Source organism: Anomaloglossus baeobatrachus, chromosome 8 (assembly GCF_048569485.1).
Source record: "Anomaloglossus baeobatrachus isolate aAnoBae1 chromosome 8, aAnoBae1.hap1, whole genome shotgun sequence".
Taxonomy (NCBI): Eukaryota; Metazoa; Chordata; class Amphibia; order Anura; family Aromobatidae; genus Anomaloglossus; species Anomaloglossus baeobatrachus.
This window is the reverse complement of record NC_134360.1, coordinates 57,231,950-57,253,408: the sequence shown is the minus strand read 5'-3', so window position 1 is coordinate 57,253,408 and position 21,459 is coordinate 57,231,950. Positions and strand designations below refer to the sequence as shown.

The 21,459-nt window shown below is 45.7% G+C and overlaps 1 protein-coding gene across 5 annotated transcripts in view; it reads right to left on the bottom strand.

Annotated features, from left to right (window-relative positions):
- DOCK3 (dedicator of cytokinesis 3) overlaps positions 1-21,071 on the bottom strand; it is a 144,996-nt gene extending 123,925 nt beyond the window's left edge. For all 5 annotated transcript variants that reach the window (XM_075321651.1, XM_075321653.1, XM_075321654.1 and 2 more), the window contains exon 1: positions 20,839-21,071. In XM_075321651.1, coding sequence (XP_075177766.1) covers positions 20,839-20,875 — 37 coding nt within the window. In that variant the 5' untranslated portion in view covers positions 20,876-21,071. The remainder of the gene's footprint in view (positions 1-20,838) is intronic.
- Positions 21,072-21,459: the final 388 nt, after the last annotated feature.

Below are 21,459 nucleotides of genomic sequence, written 5' to 3'. Positions count from 1 at the left end.
AAGCTCTGTGTTTTTTAAGTATGATCATCTTTCAAAGCTCTCTTTTCTAGATACGACCCATCACTCTAGCTTGCGTTTTTTAGATATGAATCGTTACTAGCTCTCCATTTCGGGATACAACCCATATCTCCCCCTCTCCATTTCTAGATACAAGCAATCTCTCTCACTCACTCTCCAATTCTAGATATCTGTCTGTCTGTATCTCCATTTCTAAGTATGACTCTTCTGACTCTTCACTTCAATATACAATCCATCTCTCTGTCTTTCCATATCTAGATAGAACCCACGTCTTCCAGTCTCCAATTCTAGAAATTAGTCATCTCACAAGGTCTGTATTTTTTTAAGTATTAACATCTTTCAAAGCTCTCATTTTTAGATAAACCCCATCTTTCTATGACTCGTTTATGGCTCTCTATTTCAATGACCCATCTCTCAGGCTCTTCTTTTTTTAGATATGCCTCATCTCCATGGCACTCCAATTCTAGATATGTCCCATCTCCCTGGCTTTCTATTTCTAGATATGGCCTGTCTATATCTCTAGATATGATCCATTTCTCCATTTCTAGATATTAACCGTCTCCCTGGCACTCCATTTCTAGATACGACCCATTACTCCATTACCAGATAAGACATGTCTCTCTGGCTTTCTATTTCTAGATATGACCTGTCTCTCTTGCTCTCAAATTACACAAATTACCCGTCTTCCTGGCTCTCCCTTTCTAGATACATTGTGGCTCCCTGGCTTTCCATTTTTAGACACGACCCGTCTCTCTTGCTCTCCATTTTTAGACACGACCCGCCTCTCTTGCTCTCTATTTCTAGATACAACTTGTCTCTCTTGCTCTTCATTTTTTAGATACGACCGACTTTCTTGCTCTCCATTTCTAGATACGACCCGTCTCTTTCTCTCCATTTCTAGATATGACCCCTCTCTCTTGCTCTCCATTTCTAGATACGATCCGTCTCTCCTGCTCTCCATTTCTAAATACGACCCGTCTCTCTTGCTCTCCATTTCTAGATACGACCCGTCTCTCTTGCTCTCCATTACTAGATACGACCCGTCTCTCTTGCTCTCCATTACTAGATACGACCCATCTCCCTTGATCTCCATTTCTAGATACGACCTGTTTCTCTTGCTCTCCATTTCTAGATATGACCCATCTCTCTTACTTCATTTCTAGATATGACCTGTTTCTCTTGCTCTCCATTTCTAGATACAACCTGTTTCTCTTGCTCTCCATTTCTAGATACGACCCGTCTCTCTACTTCTAGATAGGAGCTGTGATTCTATAACTTGACATCTGATACAATTATGTGACCGATTTTCGGACTTTTCATCACAAACACTTCATTAATCCGTCTGTGGAGGATGAATGGCGCCTGATTAATCTGCAGCTTCTCATCTTTCAGCAATAACTTAGTGAGTAGCTCATTAACTGTCAGCCTAATTACTATGCATTTATGTTAATTAGGGAGATACAAGAGCGCACACAGCATTCTGTCAGCTCCGGTCACACACTGGTTAAGAGGCCGCACATAATGGCGCAGATATAAATAGTGCGCGTTTCCAAGACAAACTCATTATTCTCGCACACGGCTCCGATCTGACAACTGACCGCCGCTGATACTGGAAACGCAGCAATGACGCCCAATTTACTACTAACGAACCACAGCAACCGGACCGGTGCTCCGAACCTGCACCGATTCTATGGAGGATGAGCTAATGGATGAATCCGGCGGCCAATGTGACAGCCGGAATACTCCGAGTCCGGGGAATGTGCGATAATGTGATTGTAAGAGATGAAGATTCACGATTTCTTTTCTACTTTTTGTTTATCAGCTTCTGACAACCAGAATATCACTAAAATCAATTACTGCTGTAATGGAGGGCGAACCATTACCGAGCGCCACAAATAACCCAGTGATTGCTCAGGATCGCTCCCCTGAGGAGGAATAGTGAGGACACCGGATATCAGGCCATGGTCCGAGCGCGTCCCACAGACGCCACAATGGCGACAAGAGTGATTGATGCCCAAAAAGTCACATGATCCCAGCGGGGTCTGACAACCGCAGAAGGCAATAGAAAGTATCTAAAATCATTGATACAGGGGAAACACACAGATATACAGGAGATGCAGGGGACATACAGGAGAGACATACATACAGGGGTGAGGCACAGATATAGGGAAGACAGATACAGGGGAGACACACATACACAGAGTTAAAGGGGACATACCGGGAGACACAAACAGATACGAGAAAGACACACAGAGATACAGGGGAGACAGTGATACATGGGAGACACACAGAGATACAGGGGTAACACACAAAGATACAGGGAAGGCACACAAAGATACAGGGGACATACAGGGGAGACACACACACACACACACACAGATACAGGGGTGACAAACACACACAGATACACAGGAGAGACACAGGTACAAGGGACATGCAGGGGAGACACGCACACACATAATTATATATATATATATATATATATATATATATATATGGGATATGCAGGAGAGTCACAGATAGGGACACACACACCCACAGAGATATGAGAAAGACACAGAGATACAGGGGAGACACAGATAAGGGAGAGACAAAAATACAGGAGAGACACAAGGGAGACAGAGAGACGGGGGAGAGACACAGATCAAAGGGAAGACAGAGATACAAGGGACACACACACAGATAGGAGAGGAACACACAGAGATACAGGGGAGACACAGAAATACAGGACAGACACACAGATAAGGGAAAGACAGAAATTCGGGAGAGACACGGCTGTTTTCACACTACGTTTATTTAACATCCGTCCATAACGTTTTTTTAGCGGACAAGCGGATCCAGTGCAAATGCGTTTTCATTTCAATGCATTTGCAATGGACTCGCGTTAACATCCGTTCACCTGCGTTTGCGTGCGTTATAGTGAGGATCCAGTGACTTGCAGTTTTTTAACATGTTTCAAAAACGCTACTTGTAGCGTTTTTGAGCTGCGTCAAAGTACTGCAAGTCACCGGATCCTGACTAAACAGCACGCAAACGCAGGTGAACGCTGGCATGCTGATAGACAGGATCCTGCTTTTGTACTGAGCATGCCCAGAAAGTACTGAGCATGCCCAGAACCAGTCTCGCGTGATCTGTCTCTCCTCCTCCCTCCCTCACCCTCTCTATCTCTGTCTCTCCCCCTTCCTCCCCTTCCTCTCTCTCCCACCTGAGAGCTGCGGACACTCGTAACCAAGGTAAATATCGCGTAACCACTTATCTTAGTCATCCAGCAGAGACCCACACAGAGATACAGGGGAGACAGAGAAAGAGGGAAGAGAAACATATAGGGAAGACAAAGATACAGGGGAGACACCCACAAAGATACAGGGGAGAAGCACACAAATACAGATACAGGTGACATACATTGGACACACAGAGATACAGGGAGACACGAAGATACAAATGTACAGTGGAGTCATACAGGGAGAGAGACTCAGAGATACAGGCAGAGAGACTCAGAGATACAGGCAGAGAGACTCAGAGATACAGGCAGAGAGACTCAGAGATACAGGGAGAGAGACTCAGAGATACAGGCAGGGAGACTCAGAGATACAGGCAGGGAGACTCAGAGATACAGGCAGGGAGACTCAGAGATACAGGCAGAGAGACTCAGAGATACAGGGAGAGAGACTCAGAGATACAGGGAGAGAGACTCAGAGATACAGGGAGAGAGACTCAGAGATACAGGGAGAGAGACTCAGAGATACAGGCAGGGAGACTCAGAGATACAGGCAGGGAGACTCAGAGATACAGGCAGGGAGACTCAGAGATACAGGCAGGGAGACTCAGAGATACAGGCAGAGAGACTCAGAGATACAGGGAGAGAGACTCAGAGATACAGGGAGAGAGACTCAGAGATACAGGGAGAGAGACTCAGAGATACAGGCAGAGAGACTCAGAGATACAGGCAGAGAGACTCAGAGATACAGGCAGAGAGACTCAGAGATACAGGCAGAGAGACTCAGAGATACAGGCAGAGAGACTCAGAGATACAGGCAGAGAGACTCAGAGATACAGGCAGAGAGACTCAGAGATACAGGCAGAGAGACTCAGAGATACAGGCAGAGAGACTCAGAGATACAGGCAGAGAGACTCACAGAGATACAGGGAGAGAGACTCCGAGATACAGGGAGAGAGACTCAGAGATACAGGGAGAGAGACTCAGAGATACAGGGAGAGAGACTCAGAGATACAGGGAGAGAGACTCCGAGATACAGAGAGAGACTTACAGAGATACAGGCAGAGAGACTCACAGAGATACAGGGGGTGACATAGAGATACAGTGCATATACACAGATATAGAGGAAACACAGAGATATAGGGGCGTAAATGTAAATACCTGGTAGACACAAAGATTCACAGATATAGGAGATATACATATACACAGAGATGCAGGGACACAAATACAGAAACATGTAATATATAAAGATACGTATATACATGTTAGGGCTGATGTGCTGCAGTCTGTAAACATAAGGTGTAGTGCTCTTTGGCTCTGGGAAGATGTTCAAGCATCTCTTTGGCCCCAGGGACCAGTGAACGTGACCTGATACTTCCTGCCAGGCAGAGTAAATGGAGCAGCGCTCTAATATTAGCTTTCCGTATACAAGAGGAAAATTACCGCCATCATCGGCTGACACTGTGGGGACATATGCCCCCATGATAAACTTCTGATATGGTGAATAAACCCCGGAGAGGTTTCTTTTAACCTCAGACTAAAGATTCATGTAAACTGCATGACTATCGCTCCTTGGAACGCGTGTTTTACGGTAATCTTCTTAGAACATTTTCTACCTAATGACATGACAGTAAGGTTAATAATAGAACTGTCATTACAAAATTTTCAGTTTCCCTCAAATTAGTTGATGCAAAAAAAATTAGTACACTGTCACTATAGAGAAGTACACCTGTGAATTCATGAGCTCATCAATGACATGTAGCCCCCAACACCAGCAGCGCTCATGTACCCCACATAAGGACACGGCCACCACCAGGTCTCACTGTAGGTACCAGGCTTTTTTTTTTTTTTTACTTTGCAATGCCATAGAGTTTTGAAGCCATCAGTTCCAAAAACCTTTCTTCTGGTCTCATCCCTCCAGACTAGTCTTTATATTTTTCCGCATGGGCCCTGTCACGTTGTAGGCAGCTTTTTTGCGCATGAGCTTTAGAAGAGGCTTCTTTCGTGAACGACCCCCATTGATGCTGTTCCTCTGCAGTGTGCGCCGGATTGTGTCACGGGAATCACTAATCCCGTTTCGGCTTTCATCTTTGGATAACTGCAGAGAACTTAAATGTAGATTTTCTTTACCCTTCTCAGAAGACGCTTCTGTTAGGCAGTAACGTCCATGGTTGGCCTGGACGTCTCTGTGAGATGGCTGAAGTTCCATCATTGTTATATTTTTGTATCATGTTTGCTCCAGTATCTGACCGATGAGTAAAGCTGATTTTCTTTTAGCCTTCACCTCTCTTGTGACATTTCTCTTACATGAGGTGCCATTGCTGACAGAATGAAATGAGAAGGGGTTTTCTATAAGTATTGCCCATTTATAGTCACCCATTTGCTGGGCACCTGGCGTAATGAAGAATTAGACTTACCTGTGGTTGAGTTTGTGCTAACTAGAATGTTGTAGTCTAAACTTTAGCTTTGCTCCTAAGACTTTTATAAAACATGCTCTTGAACTAATCTGATATGAAAAATTACTTTTTTTGGGTGCTAAATCAATGGCCGAAATTTGTGACAGTATTTCGTAGTATCTAAACCCATAGAAACTGTGGATTCTGAAAGGAAACAAAAGGTTTTCTGACAAATCCGTTGCGGTGCACTCATTTATGCAGAGCACTGTATATTGTATATGGATGCTCTGCAGGAATAATGAACTCTCTCGTCCTCCTATAGGGCATTGGAGTTGTCGCGACCAGTCCGTGGATCATATGCATTGTCTGCAGGACCAGATCTGGAAGAACAGCAAAGTTCACCCTCCGCCTCTGATCTCCGGCTCATCCTATATGTTAAGCTAATTTCCTGCTCTGAATGATTTACGCTCATCTATTTGAGTGGAGCCAATTAAAGGAATCTCTCGTTACCAGTCTATTACTACAATACAATTATACTACAACCCCCAACGCGATCCGACAATAATACGATTCTCTTAAACTTGATACTTAGAAAATTACAACCACCAACAAGATCAACCACTGAACATTAAACATAAATCCTCCCAGAGAAATATAAAATTTGCTTTAAGAACTTTTTGCCTCTTTGAGTTATCATGGCTCCACTCCTGGGCTCTAGCCGGTGACCTTTGGTTGTGTGGTGGATGTCCCTTTCCGTTGAACCACAGCATGTTATGTCTCGGTCCCACTGCTATTAGTTCTCTTGTCTTTCCTTTGCCTTTCTGTCTTATTTCTACTCAGGAGTGTTCACTTTCTTGTTTTGTTTGCCCTATCAAATCCTGGGAATGGATATTTATACTAGCCATGCACATGCCTTCACTGCTGGCTATATTCCGAGGTTGATGAATGTTTGGAGTCCCAGCTCCTCAGTTTAGAATAATCTTGCTGAGTAATTGATTTTGCTTTTCCCTGCAGTTTGTGTGCTTCCCCTTCCAGCATGCTCCCATTCTGTTTAATTCGGGAGTTGAAGGGGTTCCAGTCATTCCATAAGTCTTTTTGGGTTTCTTTCAGTATCCTCCATCTTCCGTATACGACTGTGTGAAGACGTCTTTAGCCCTGTGTCTCACCTTCTACCTGTGAACACGTCATTTATTTTTATCGGTGTTTTTTGTTGCACTTGGTTTACAGTGTAGGGCGCACTTGAGGACACTCAGGGTCAGCCGACGAGGAGAGGGGGTGCCATTGCGTAACATTAGGGTGCAAACCTCCACAGTCAGTCAGGGACAAAACAGGGTCAGGTTTAGGGTACTCCTAGTCTGTATAGGGACCTGTGGTGTACATCTCCCTGGTTTGTTCATCTCCGTGTGAGTGGAAGGGCTCAGTCGTAACAGAGGTGCAGCGTCCAAACAACTACCCCTATCATCTGTACACAGCGCTCATGTACAGGGAGGTGAACAGATGAGTTGAAGTGTCTAGCATCCACTAAAATGGCAGACATCTCCTGTGAAGGGCACTAAGTCATCGGGGACGTTTCCTCTAAAGAGATAGGATTTCTATTAATCAATAACCTCTTCTTGCGGATACACAAGCGTCCGGGACTGTGGCTCAGCACAGACATCACTAGCTGAACAGGAGCAAAGATACTGGACCCCAATACTGCTAAATTAATCTCCACAATTTACTCCAACCCACCCACAGTCAACAAAAGATCCCCCCAGTCAAGTACAGACCCCCCCACGCAGACAACTATAGAGCCCAATAGTCAACAATAGTCAACTACTGAGCCTCGCACAGTCAACTACAGATCCCTCACACTAACAGATTCCCCACAGTCACAGATTCCTCAGTTCAACTACAGATTCCAAACAGTTAAAGATCCCCCAAAGTCAACTACTGACCATACTGGTCACAGATCCCCCACAGGCAACTACAGAACCCTCAGAGGTCACTCACAGTAAAACTACAGAATCCTCACAGTAGCAGATCCCACATAGTCACAGATCCCCATAGTCAACTACAAATCTACCCACAGTTATCTACAGATTACCCACAGTGACAGATTCCCTAGTTCAACTACAGAAACCCGACAGTCATAGCTTCTCCACAGTCAACTACAGACCTTCCCAGTCCCAGATCCCCCACTGGTCACCAACAGTTAACTACAGATCCCCCACAGTCAAATACAGACCCCTGTGCAGGCACCTACAGATCCCCCCTACAGAGTAAATTACAGATTCCCCACAGTCACAGATCCCCCAGAACCATAAGCTCTTCACAATCACACATTCTCCATAGTCAACTACTGATCTCCCCACAGTAACTGATCCCCCTCACAGTCAATTACAGACCACCGACAGACAACTGCAAATCACTCACAGACAACTACAGATCCCCGACAGTCAACTACAGACCACCCCTCAGTAAACTGCAAACCACTTCACATTCGACAACAGATTTATCATAGTCAACTACAGATCCCTCACAGTAACAGATTCCCGACAGTCACAGATCCCCCAGTTCAACTATGATCCCAAACAGTCATAGATTCTCCAATGTCACAGATCCCCCACAGTCAACTACTGACCATATCAGTCACAGATCCCCCACAGGCAACTACAGAATCCCCACAGGTCACCCAAAGTCAACTAAAGATCCCTTACAGTAACAGATCCCACATAGTCACAGATCCCCATAGTCAACGACAAATCTCCCCGCAGTTATCTACAGATTACCCACAGTCACAGATACCCCAGTTCAACTACAGATAGCCGACAGTCATAGCTTCTCCACAGTCACACAATCCCCACAGTCAACTGCAGATCTTCCCAGTCCCACATCCCCCACAGGTCACCCACAGTTAACTACAGATCCCCACCGTCAAATACAGACCCCTGCGCAGTCACCTACAGATCCCCGCAGAGTCAATTACAGACCCCCCACAGTCACAGATCACCCAGAACCATAAGTTCTCCACAGTCACAGATTCTCCACAGTCAACTACTGATCTCCCCACAGTAACAGATCCTCCCCCCACAGTCAATTACAGACAACTGCAAATCACTCACAGATCACTACAGATCTCCCCGACAATCAACTACAGAGACCCCCCCACAGTAAACTGCAAACCACTTCACAGTCGACAACAGATCCCTCATAGTCTGCTACAGACTCCCCCCCATAGTCAAAAGCAGACCCTCCCTCACACAGAGCACCCCAGATACTTCGGGGTACACAGCTGACAGACACAGATCTGCAGACGGAGTATAGAAGGCCCCAATTACCAGCAGTAGTTACACATGACAGGGTTCAAATCTAAAGATACATGACAGGATTTCCAAAATCTCTGCTTGCTTTAAGTGAATAGGGGGGCGGTTCTTGTTTACTTACAGAGGCATTAAACCTGTCCTAATCACACAGGTGTGGGTTTGTTACAATGTACCAGCCATCATGAGTAGCACGTCGCCTGTCCTAATTGTTTGCTACAATGTATCAGTTTGTAGTCGCAGAGGTTAAACAGAGATATTGAAAATAGTTAAGAAGTGAAAGACTATAAGAAAATTGATGGCAGCCTCATCCTTATAAAGGACAAGATTTGCTGCCATTATCTATACGAGGGGCTGGAATCTCACTAATACACATTCTCAACCAATCAGAAGAACAGAGAGGGATCATGTTACATCAAGACTTTCAAGGTCTGTGGTGCCCTCCTCTCCCAATGGACTCTGCCAGAGCAGCCAATCACAGCACAGCTTTCAATGTAAACTCTGCGCTAGTAAAATGAAAACTGTGCTGTGATTGGCTGCTGTGGGAGCTAGGGCTTTCCTCTCAGACAGGCTCATAAATCTTCTCTCTTCGTATTTCTAGTGATGTCAGTCATGTGACTGTGCCGCAAATAAGAAAAAATAATCTCCCCTGTGACTTAAGACATTTCAGGCCATAACGGGTCAGTAAATCTGGGAAATGTGCACAATCTGTCTCCTGCGGTGCACAGCTGCTGGTAATACAGGAACATACCATGCACTGCATTAGTATCCAGGGCTGGGAGGCCGGAGCTGCGCTCTCCATCAGCGGCCGCTCCATCATCAACACTAATATTTATCTACTCATGCAGAGTCTGATAAATATATCCAACGGCTACAAAGGGGGACACAAAGGGCCACAGCTATGAGGGGCCACAGCTATGAGGGGCCACAGCTATGAGGGGCCACAGCTATGAGGGTTGACATGATGTGCCATCACTACAAGGATCTACATGAGGGAGTAAAGCAACGAGGGGCCACTGCTACAAGGGGCGACAAGAGGGGAAACAGCTACGTAGAGCGACACGCGTGGTCACCACATCAGGAAACACTTCTACTACGGGCAACTCGAGGGGAAACAGCTACGTAGGGCAACACGAGTGCTCACAATATGAGGGGACGCAGTTACTAGGGGCAACACAAAGGGAAACAGCTATGTAGGGCGATAAGAGGGGCCACAGCTACGAGGGTCGACATGATGTGCCACCGTTACAAGGATCAACATTAGGGACCAAAGCTACGAGGTGCCACGGCTACAAGGGGTGACACAAGGGGAAACCGCTATGTAGGGTGACATAAGTGGTCTTGACATAAGGGGACACAGCTACATAGGGCAACACAAGTGGTCACGACATGAGGGGACACAGCTACATAAGGCAACACAAGTGGTCATGACATGGGGGGACACAGCTACATAGGGCAACACAAGTGGTCATGACATGGGGGGACACAGCTACATAGGGCAACACAAGTGGTCATGACATGAGGGGACACAGCTACATAGGGCAACACAAGTGGTCATGACATGGGGGGACACAGCTACATAGGGCAACACAAGTGGTCATGACATGAGGGGACACAGCTACATAGGGCAACACAAGTGGTCATGACATGAGGGGACACAGCTACATAGGGCAACACAAGTGGTCATGACATGGGGGGACACAGCTACATAGGGCAACACAAGTGGTCATGACATGGGGGGACACAGCTACATAGGTCAACACAAGTGGTCATGACATGAGGGGACACAGCTACATAGGGCAACACAAGTGGTCATGACATGGGGGGACACAGCTACATAGGGCAACACAAGTGGTCATGACATGGGGGGACACAGCTACATAGGTCAACACAAGTGGTCATGACATGAGGGGACACAGCTACGAGGAGCCACAGCTACTAGGGGTGACATGAGGGGAAACAGCTACGTAGGGTGACACGAGTGGTCATGACATTAGGGGCCACAGCTATGGGGGTCGACATGATGTGCCACCACTACAAGAATCAATACGAGGGACCAAAGCTACAAGGGGCAACACAAGGTGAAATAGCTATTTAGGATGACACAAGTGGTCACAACATGAGGGGACACAGCTTCTAGGAGTCGTGGCTACAAAGGGTGACAGAAAGGGAAACAGCTACATAGGGTGACACGAAAGGTCACAACATGAGGGGACACAGATACTAGGGACCACAGCTGTATGGGGTGACATGAGGCGAAACAGCTACATAGAGTGACACAAGTGGTCACGACATGAGGGAACACAGCTACTAGGGACTACAGATGCAAGGGGCGACAGGAAGGGCCACAGCTACGAGGGTCAATATGATGGGCCACCGCTACAAGGATCAGCATGAAGGACCAAAGCTATGAGGGTCCACAGCTACAAGGGGAAACAGCAACGTAGGTTGACACGGGTGGTCATGACATGAAGGGACACAGCTACATAGGGCGACATGAGTGGTCACAACATGAGAGGACACGAGGGGCCACAGCTATGAGGGTTGACATGATGTGCCACCATTACAAGAATCAACATCAGGGACCAAATTTACAAAGGGCCATGGCTACAAGAGGCAACACAAGGGGAGGAAACCGCTATTTAGGGCAACACAAGTGGTCACAACATGAGGGGGCACAGCTTCTAGGGGCCACAGCTACAAAGGGCGACATGAAGGGAAACAGCTACATAGGGCGACATGAGAGGTCATGACATGAGAGGCACAGCTATTAGTGGCCATAGCTACAAGGGACGACACAAGGGGAAACAGCTACGTAGGGCGACATGAGAGGTCATGACATGAGAGGCACAGCTACTAGTGGCCATAGCTACAAGGGACAACACAAGAGGAAACATGTATGTAGGGTGACATGAGTTGTCACAACATGACAGCAACAAGGACACAGCTACTAGGGGCCTCGGCTACATGGGACAACACGAGAAGTCATGGGTATGAAGGATGACGGCTACAAGGGGCCACGGCTAAGAGAGGCTACAAGAAGAGGCAACATATACAAGAATGGCAGCTATAAGATGCGACATATAAAACTGACAGCTGCAAATGAGATGGAGATAGCAAGAACAACAGCTACAAGAATCTGCAGCTACATAAAGTGACAGCCACAATGGCGGCAGTTACATGAAGTGACAGCCACAAAAGGCAGAATCTACATGAAGTGACAGCCATAAGAGGCGGCAGCTGGGCTGGGTTTCTGTGCATCAGTTGTCGGAGATGACTGATGCACCAGGAGGCGTCCATAGCTGCAGGTAGTATACTCTGGTTCAGCTCTAGATCTGATAGCCTGGAGGAGTGGGGACGACCCAACAGAAATCTATGGGACGACGTCTGGCATCAGTTTCCCTCAAAACTTTCAGATCCACATCTGAGGGAGAAAAAGATGGAAACTGGGGCTTCAAAAAGTGACGGCTGCAGAAGGAGACAGCCACAGGGGTGACAGCTACAACAAGCGGCAGCTACAAGAGTGACTGCTACAAAAGGAACTGTTTGGTTCTTCTGTTACCATTTGGGGGCTTCTCCCTACAAACCAGACAGTGCCCAATCATTACCGACTATGCGGGCACGAGGCTGGCATGTCGGGGGAGGGGAGCAATTTGCAACAAGTGAAGTAATAATCCTCCTTTGCTTTAGGATCTAATCTCTTCAAAAAGATAATTTGGTGCCGAAAAGTTGATGGGATCAAAAGATAAGGGGTTGTTGTTATGGTTCAGATTGTTAGGCTATGTTCGCACGTTGCGTTTTTTACCGCGTTTCTGCAGCGTTTTTGGCAGCAGCGTTTTTGGGCAAAAACGCATGCGTTTTTGATTTCCAGCAAAGTCTGTGGGAAAAGCAAAAATCCTGTCTGCACATTGCTTTTTTTTCTGCAGCGTTTAATTTGCATATTTGTGGTCAAAAACCATGCTGAAAAAGAAGCAGCATGTCAGTTGTTTTTGCCATTTCTGCAGCGTTTCCTTAACATTGGAGTCAATGAGAAATGGCAAAAAGCAACCAAAATCACAATTCCTGCGTTTTTCATGCTTTTTACCTGCTTTTCAACTGCGTTTTTGGCTCCAAAAACGCATGCTTTTCTGGCCAAAAATTAATGGGTTCTAATGTTCCTTTACACACACACAATAACCGAAAATTTAAATGTAAATAAATAATAAACTTTAGCTATTTTTCTGTTAAAATGTGCATAACCACTATTATTACATTAAAATTGTTAATTTCCCATATAATTTTATTAAAAGTTAATTTTATACTTTTTTTTCTCTTTTTTCATTCTTTTTGACTAGTTCAACTTTATTTCTCAGTGTCTTGATCTCAAAAACGCATCTGCAGAAACGCAGGTGCAAACGCAGGTAAAAAGCGCTAAAAACGCACTAAAAACGCGGTAAAAACGCATGCGTTTTTAGCGCTAAAAAATGGTCAAAAGCCATTTGGTCAAAAACCAAGGGAAGGAAAACGTGCAGAATAAACTGCAGGTACTCCGACGCAACGTGCGCACATAGCCTTACAAAGGAAAAAGTTGTGTTTTATGAAAAAGTTCTCCAACTTTCTAATGTGTCAATCTGGCATCGCTCTGATACGATTTCCTTTTGCTGGAGAATATTCCCTGCAGATCCTTCTCCCCGCTGCCTCCAGTCTGGAGGGTCACAATGTAATGATCAGGAGCTCTACTCACACAGGATTGTCTGCACTGACACATTGTCACACCTGCTGGTATCTGTAGTGCGCCCGCCGGTGCTGGGTACATTCCCCCGCACATTTCATTGTCTGAGTGTTTCTGGCTCATCCTCTCTGTAATTACAGCACATAAGTACATGGTGCACACGAGGCGCCTTCAGGCCAATTTATTCAAATGAAATTGCAGTGGAGGAGATTAACGAGAAGACCACCGAAATCTCCAGTGACAGATGTAGGGGGTCCCCCGCCCTGCGCCAAATCACAGCCTGACATCTGGAGCCTTAATGCCCCTGAATACCCTTCTGTGCAATCACAAGGAAAAGGCCAAGAAGCGCAGCACCGACCTTAGGTCCTGCGTTGTGCCCGGGTGATGGGTGTCACCGCACTAATCAGGAGGTGCTGGGGACACTGAAATGAAGCATCTCCCTCCTTGGCTGCTACGTGATTGGCTGATTTGATGGTGGAGTTACAGGGGTCCTCTACTTGAAAGAAGGATAAGGCTAGTTTCACACTTGCGTTTTTTCCCATCAGTCGCAATCCGCCGTTTTGGAAAACAGCGGAATCAGTTAACGGATTCCACTGCTTCCCATAGACTTGTATGACTTTTTTCTGCGCTTCCGAGCGTCAAAAAAACGCAATGTGCTGGATTCCGTCATTTTTATAATAGAAGTCTATGGTGGCGGAATCCGGCGGAATCCGTCATTTGACGGATTCCTGTGACGCATCCGTTTTTACACAGCTGCGCATGCTGAGTTGAGTAATTGTTGAAAAAACCAGCTACAACGGATTCCGTTGTTTTGCAGTATCCGTCGCATCAGTTGTGCCACTATATGCAACGCATCGGTTACATCATCACACAGCGCAACGCAACGGATGACGCACAACGCAAGTGTCAAACTAGCCTTACTTGGTCACTCAATGCCCCCCAGCTAGGACCCCCAATCATTTTCCTGCAGCAACACCACGGGACGGATGAAATATGACTCTGTCCCCATTGACTTCAATGGTCAGGCTGTGAAACACAGGAGACATTTTCCAAAGGGAAAGACAGACATGAGAGACCCCCCATGAAAGACAACACATGAGGACCCCTCAAGTTTTTACTTAGAATGTAAATAAGAGCTGGGGTCCCGCAGCCAGAAAAAACCTACACACAATCCACAGACTACAACCATGAGGGTCAGCCGTGCCCCAGAACCACCTGCCCTCACATACATCAGTCACATCGGGGTGTGATGGCGAAACGTCAGAGTGGTGCACTACTGAAACAACAGGCTATTACTCTCTGTTATTAGCCATTACAGGGAACAGGTGTCTACAATCTATTACTCCTTGTTATCAGCCATTACTGGGGAGAGGCGACTGATAACAGGGAGTAATAGATTGTAGTCACCTGTCCTACAGCCATTACTGGGGAGAGGCAACTGTGAGTACAATCTATTACTCCCTGTTATCAGCCATTTCTGGGGAGAAGTGACTGTAGGACTGGTGAGTACAATCTATTACTCCCTGTTATCAGCCATTACTGGGGAGAAGAGACTCTAGGACAGGAGACTAAAGGCCGCTTTACACGCTGCGACATCGCTCAAGCGATCTTGTTGGGGTCACGGAATTTGTGACGCACATCCGGCCGCTTTAGCGATGTCGTTGCGTGTGACACCTATAAGTGATTTTGCATCGTTGCAAAAACGTGCAAAATCGCTAATCGGTGACATGCCCCCCTATTCCCAGTTATCGTTGCTGCTGCGTGTACGATGTTCGTTGTTCTTGCGGCAGCACACATCGCTATGTGTGACACCGCAGGAACGAGGAACCTCTCCTTACCTGCGGCTGCCAGCAATGCGGAAGGAAGGAGGTGGGCGGGATGTTACGTCCCGCTCATCTCCGCCCCTCCGCTTCTATTGGGCGGCCGCTTAGTGACGTCGCTGTGACACCGAACGAACCACCCCCTTAGAAAGGAGGCGGTTCGCCGGTCACAGCGACGTCGCTAGGCAGGTAAGTAGTGTGACGGGTCTGAGCGATGTTGTGCGCCACGGGCAGCAATTTGCCCGTGTCGCACAACTGATGGGGGCGGGTACGCACGCTAGCGATCTCGGTAACGATATCGCAGCGTGTGTAAAGCGGCCTTAAGAGTGACAGGTGACTACAAACTATTACTCCCTGCTATCTGCCAATACTGGAGAGAGGCTGACTTAATAAGGAATAAACACTGATATAATGATATGAATAAGATAAAATGCAGTATAAAGCATGGTGGAGAGGCAGAGCAAAAGCCTAGCCTCCGAGACATGAAGTGGATATCCGATTACCCAAGACTCAAACATACAAAGCTTAAGATCAGTAATCGCTGTGATATAAAGCAAAGCTGCAGTGTAAAGCATAAAGAAGACGGAGTGTGTCTGATTACAGTTGCTATGCTTACAGTGAGAACATGGAATGAAATGCCAATTGAGAATTCACAATTTCCCCAGAACTACAACTCCCAGCAGGCAGCTCTCCTATAACGTGCTACATATAGGTCATGACAGACTCCACACGTCCTGCACACACATTTCCCCGATTATCCATGGCTCTGATTACAGGAGACGTAATAAATGGGTATTCAGTGCAGAGAAGGAACATTTCCGATTCCAAAGCCGTTTTCTAATCCGCGCTCTCCCGCTGAGCGGCCGCGCACTCCATGATTACGCTCTATTGGGTAACAGCAGCGACAAAGAACAGAGAAATCGTCAGAGGAACAATAAAAAGACAAAAGTCACTAGAAAGTTCTAATATTGTTTGAGTGGGGCGATAACAGAGAGCAAGAGCTGGCAAACAACATACTGCGTATCCATCACTAGAGATCAGCGGTGACATCACTGAGAATGCCGCCTATCCATCACCAGAGATCAGCGGTGACATCACTGAGAATGCCGCCTATCCATCACTAGAGATCAGCGGTGACATCACTGAGAATGCCGCCTATCCATCACCAGAGATCAGCGGTGACATCACTGAGAATGCCGCCTATCCATCACTAGAGATCAGCGGTGACATCACTGAGAATGCTGCCTATCCATCACTAGAGATTAGCTGTGACATCACTGAGAATGCCGCCTATCCATCACTAGAGATCAGCGGTGACATCACTGAGAATGCCGCCTATCCATCACCAGAGATCAGCGGTGACATCACTGAGAATGCCGCCTATCCATCACTAGAGATCAGCGGTGACATCACTGAGAACGCCGCCTATCCATCACCAGAGATTAGCTGTGACATCACTGAGAATGCCGCCTATCCATCACTAGAGATCAGCGGTGACATCACTGAGAATGCCGCCTATCCATCACCAGAGATCAGCGGTGACATCACTGAGAATGCCGCCTATCCATCACCAGAGATCAGCGGTGACATCACTGAGAATGCTGCCTATCCATCACTAGAGATCAGCGGTGACATCACTGAGAATGCCGCCTATCCATCACCAGAGATCAGCGGTGACATCACTGAGAATGCCGCCTATCCATCACCAGAGATCAGCGGTGACATCACTGAGAATGCTGCCTATCCACCACTACAAAGAGATAATCTAAAGTGATTTCTCAATGTTTTTCCAAAACAGCTTATAATGAAACTACAACTCCCAGCATGCTCTTTTCTTAGGTTTGGCAGTAATGAGTAGCAGCACATGCAGGGAGTTGTAGTTTGTAGTTGTTAGTTGTTTTCTTTCTCAGTGTCAGGCCTGATTCACAGCAAGCCACTCGCACCCCAATCTCCACGCAGACGCCCCCATCTATGATAACTGACTACAAAATCAAGGGTGATAGAGAGGCAAAACTACTCAGCGTGCAGCAGAGGTACCGTGTATAGTGTGTGTATGTGTGTGTGGTTTGTACATGCACTAATGGTGGTGTGTCTGTACAGTATGTATACTTTAGTGTGTGTGTATGGTGTTATATATATATACAGATACACATACACACACGAGTGCTGTATATATGTCTATTGCACATGTACGGTGGTGTATGCATGTATGTATACAGTGGTGTACTGTGTGTACTGTATGTATACAGTGGAGTATAGTGTGTATGTACAGTGGTGTATATTGTGTTTAAAGTGGTGTATGTATATATACGGTATATACTGTGTGTATACAGTGGTGTATAGTGTCTATACAGTGGTGTATAGTATGTATATTGTGGTGTATAGTATGTATACTGTGGTGTATAGTGTGTATAATGTGGCACATACAGTGGTGTATAATGTGTATACAGTGGTATATAGAGTAGTGTGTAGTGTGTGAACTGTGGTGTATAGTGGTGTAAACAGTGGTGTGTGTAGTATCTATACAGTGGTGTATAGTGTGTATACAGAGGTATATAGAGTGGTGTGTATACAGTGGTGTATACAGTGGTGTATAGTGTGTATACAGTGGTATATACAGTGATGTGTGTGTACTGTGCTGTATAGTGTGTGTACATATAGTGTAGTATACAGTGGTGTATACTTTGTGTACACAGTGGTGTATAGTGAATATACATTGGTTTATAGTGTGTTTACTCTGTATACAGTGGAGTATAGTGAATATACAGTGGTGCATACTGTGTGTACTGTCTGTATACAGTGGTGTGTGTGTGTGTGTGTGTGTGTGTGTGTGTGTGTGTGTGTGTGTGTGTATATATAAAATATAGTAGTGTACAGTGTGTGTACACAGTGGTGTATGGTAAGTATACAGTGGTGTATACAGTGGTGTGTAGTGTGTATATAGTGGTATATACAGTGGTGTATACAGTGATGTGTGTGTACTGTGGTATATAGTGTGTATATAGTGTAGTATACAGTGGTGTATACTGTGTGTACACAGTGGTGTATAATAAGTATACAGTGGTGTATACTGTGTGTACACAGTGGTGTATAATAAGTATACAGTGGTGTATAGTGTATACACTATGGTGTATACAGTGGTATATACTGTGTGTACACAGTGGTGTATAGTAAGTATACAGTGGTGTGTGTGTGTATATATAATATAGTGGTGTACAGTGTGTGTATATAGTGGTGTACTGTGTGTATATAGTGGTGCATACTGTGTGTACTGTCTGTATACAGTGGTGTGTGTGTACATATAATATAGTGGTGTACAGTGTGTGTATATAGTGGTGTACTGTGTGTATATAGTGGTGTATACTGTGCGTACTGTCTGTATACAGTGGTGTGTGTGTGTGTATATATAATATAGTGGTGTACTGTGTGTATATAGTGGTGTATACTGTGTGTACTGTCTGTATACAGTGGTGTGTGTATATATAATATAGTGGTGTACAGTGTGTGTATATAGTGGTGTATACTGTGTGTACTGTCTGTATACAGTGGTGTGTGTATATATAATATAGTGGTGTACAGTGTGTGTATATAGTGGTGTATACTGTGTGTACTGTCTGTATACAGTGGTGTGTGTGTATATATAATATAGTGGTGTACAGTGTGTGTATATAGTGGTGTACTGTGTGTATACAGTGGTGTATACTGTGTGTACTGTCTGTATACAGTGGTGTGTGTATATATAATATAGTGGTGTACTGTGTGTATACAGTGGTGTATACTGTGTGTACTGTCTGTATACAGTGGTGTGTGTATATATAATATAGTGGTGTACAGTGTGTGTATATAGTGGTGTACTGTGTGTATATAGTGGTGTATACTGTGTGTACTGTCTGTATACAGTGGTGTGTGTATATATAATATAGTGGTGTACAGTGTGTGTATATAGTGGTGTACTGTGTGTACTGTCTGTATACAGTGGTGCTTGTATATATAATATAGTGGTGTACAGTGTGTGTATATAGTGGTGTACTGTGTGTACTGTCTGTATACAGTGGTGTGTGTATATATAATATAGTGGTGTACAGTGGTGCATACTGTGTGCACTGTCTGTATACAGTGGTGTGTGTATATATAATATAGTGGTGTACTGTGTGTGTATATAGTGGTGCATACTGTGTGTACTGTCTGTATACAGTGGTGTGTGTATATATAATATAGTGGTGTACTGTGTGTATATAGTGGTGTATACTGTGTGTACTGTCTGTATACAGTGGTGTGTGTATATATAATATAGTGGTGTACAGTGTGTGTATATAGTGGTGCATACTGTGTGTACTGTCTGTATACAGTGGTGTGTGTATATATAATATAGTGGTGTACTGTGTGTATATAGTGGTGTATACTGTGTGTACTGTCTGTATACAGTGGTGCTTGTATATATAATATAGTGGTGTACAGTGTGTGTATATAGTGGTGCATACTGTGTGTACTGTCTGTATACAGTGGTGTGTGTATATATAATATAGTGGTGTACTGTGTGTATATAGTGGTGTATACTGTGTGTACTGTCTGTATACAGTGGTGTGTGTATATATAATATAGTGGTGTACAGTGTGTGTATATAGTGGTGTATACTGTGTGTACTGTCTGTATACAGTGGTGCTTGTATATATAATATAGTGGTGTACAGTGTGTGTATATAGTGGTGTACAGTGTGTGTATATAGTGGTGTACTGTCTGTATACAGTGAGTGGTGTGTATATATAATATAGTGGTATACAGTGGTGCATACTGTGTGTACTGTCTGTATACAGTGGTGTGTGTATATATAATATAGTGGTGTACAGTGTGTGTATATAGTGGTGTACAGTGTGTGTATATAGTGGTGTACAGTGTGTGTATATAGTGGTGTACAGTGTGTGTATATAGTGGTGTACTGTCTGTATACAGTGGTGTGTGTATATATAATATAGTGGTGTACAGTGTGTGTATATAGTGGTGTATACTGTGTGTACTGTCTGTATACAGTGGTGTGTGTATATATAATATAGTGGTGTACAGTGTGTGTATATAGTGTGTGTACTGTCTGTATACAGTGGTGCTTGTATATATAATATAGTGGTGTACAGTGTGTGTATATAGTGGTGTATACAGTGTTGTATACTGTGTACAGTGATATATAGTCTATACTGTGTGTATACACTGCTGTACTCCTCCTCCCGGTGCTCGGTGTAGTGTGCAGTGTGTACGGTGCAGTATTACTTCCCTCGCCCCCTCCTCCCGGTGTCGTATTCCGGTCACGTCCGCTCGTCTCTTCCCTCCTCTGCCCTCGGTGCCCGTGTGTCGCCGGTGCGGTCCCGGGGCTCACACTCACCCACTCCGTACTTCTCCTCTTCCGTTGGGCTCCACATGGTCGCGGCCGGGACCCGCGGGTGAGATCACAGCGCCCGTACCGGGGAGGGAGATGGGTCACCCGGGCAGGCGGGCGGCGGGGGGCGCCGGGAGAGCCGCATGTCCTCCGCTCTGTGCTCCGATACTGGGGATGATGCACCGACAGCGGCGGGAGGAGGAGAAGGAGGAGCGGGAGGACGGGGCCGGAGAGGCGGAGAGAGGAGGCGCCGCCGCCGGGACAGGTGTCTGCGGAGAGCGCGCAAGAGAGCGCACAAATACAGCGCTGCACCGGAATGTGTGACGTATACACCCCTGTATATATACACTGCTCCATGCGTATACACATAAACGCGTACTGCTCACTGCTCCACTGATATACTGTATATCCATTACATCCACTCAGGGATGGACACTGGTGCAACTTGGTCAGGAGGCCATTTCTATCTCCAAAGCAGGTGCAATTGTGCATTATGATGAGATATTAGAGTGAAAAGGGCCCATATAGTGTTCTTACCCTACAGAGCCCGGATCTCACATCATCCATCTGTCTGGGATCAAGAGACAGAAGGATCCGCACAAGCCTCATACACAGAAGATCTGGGGT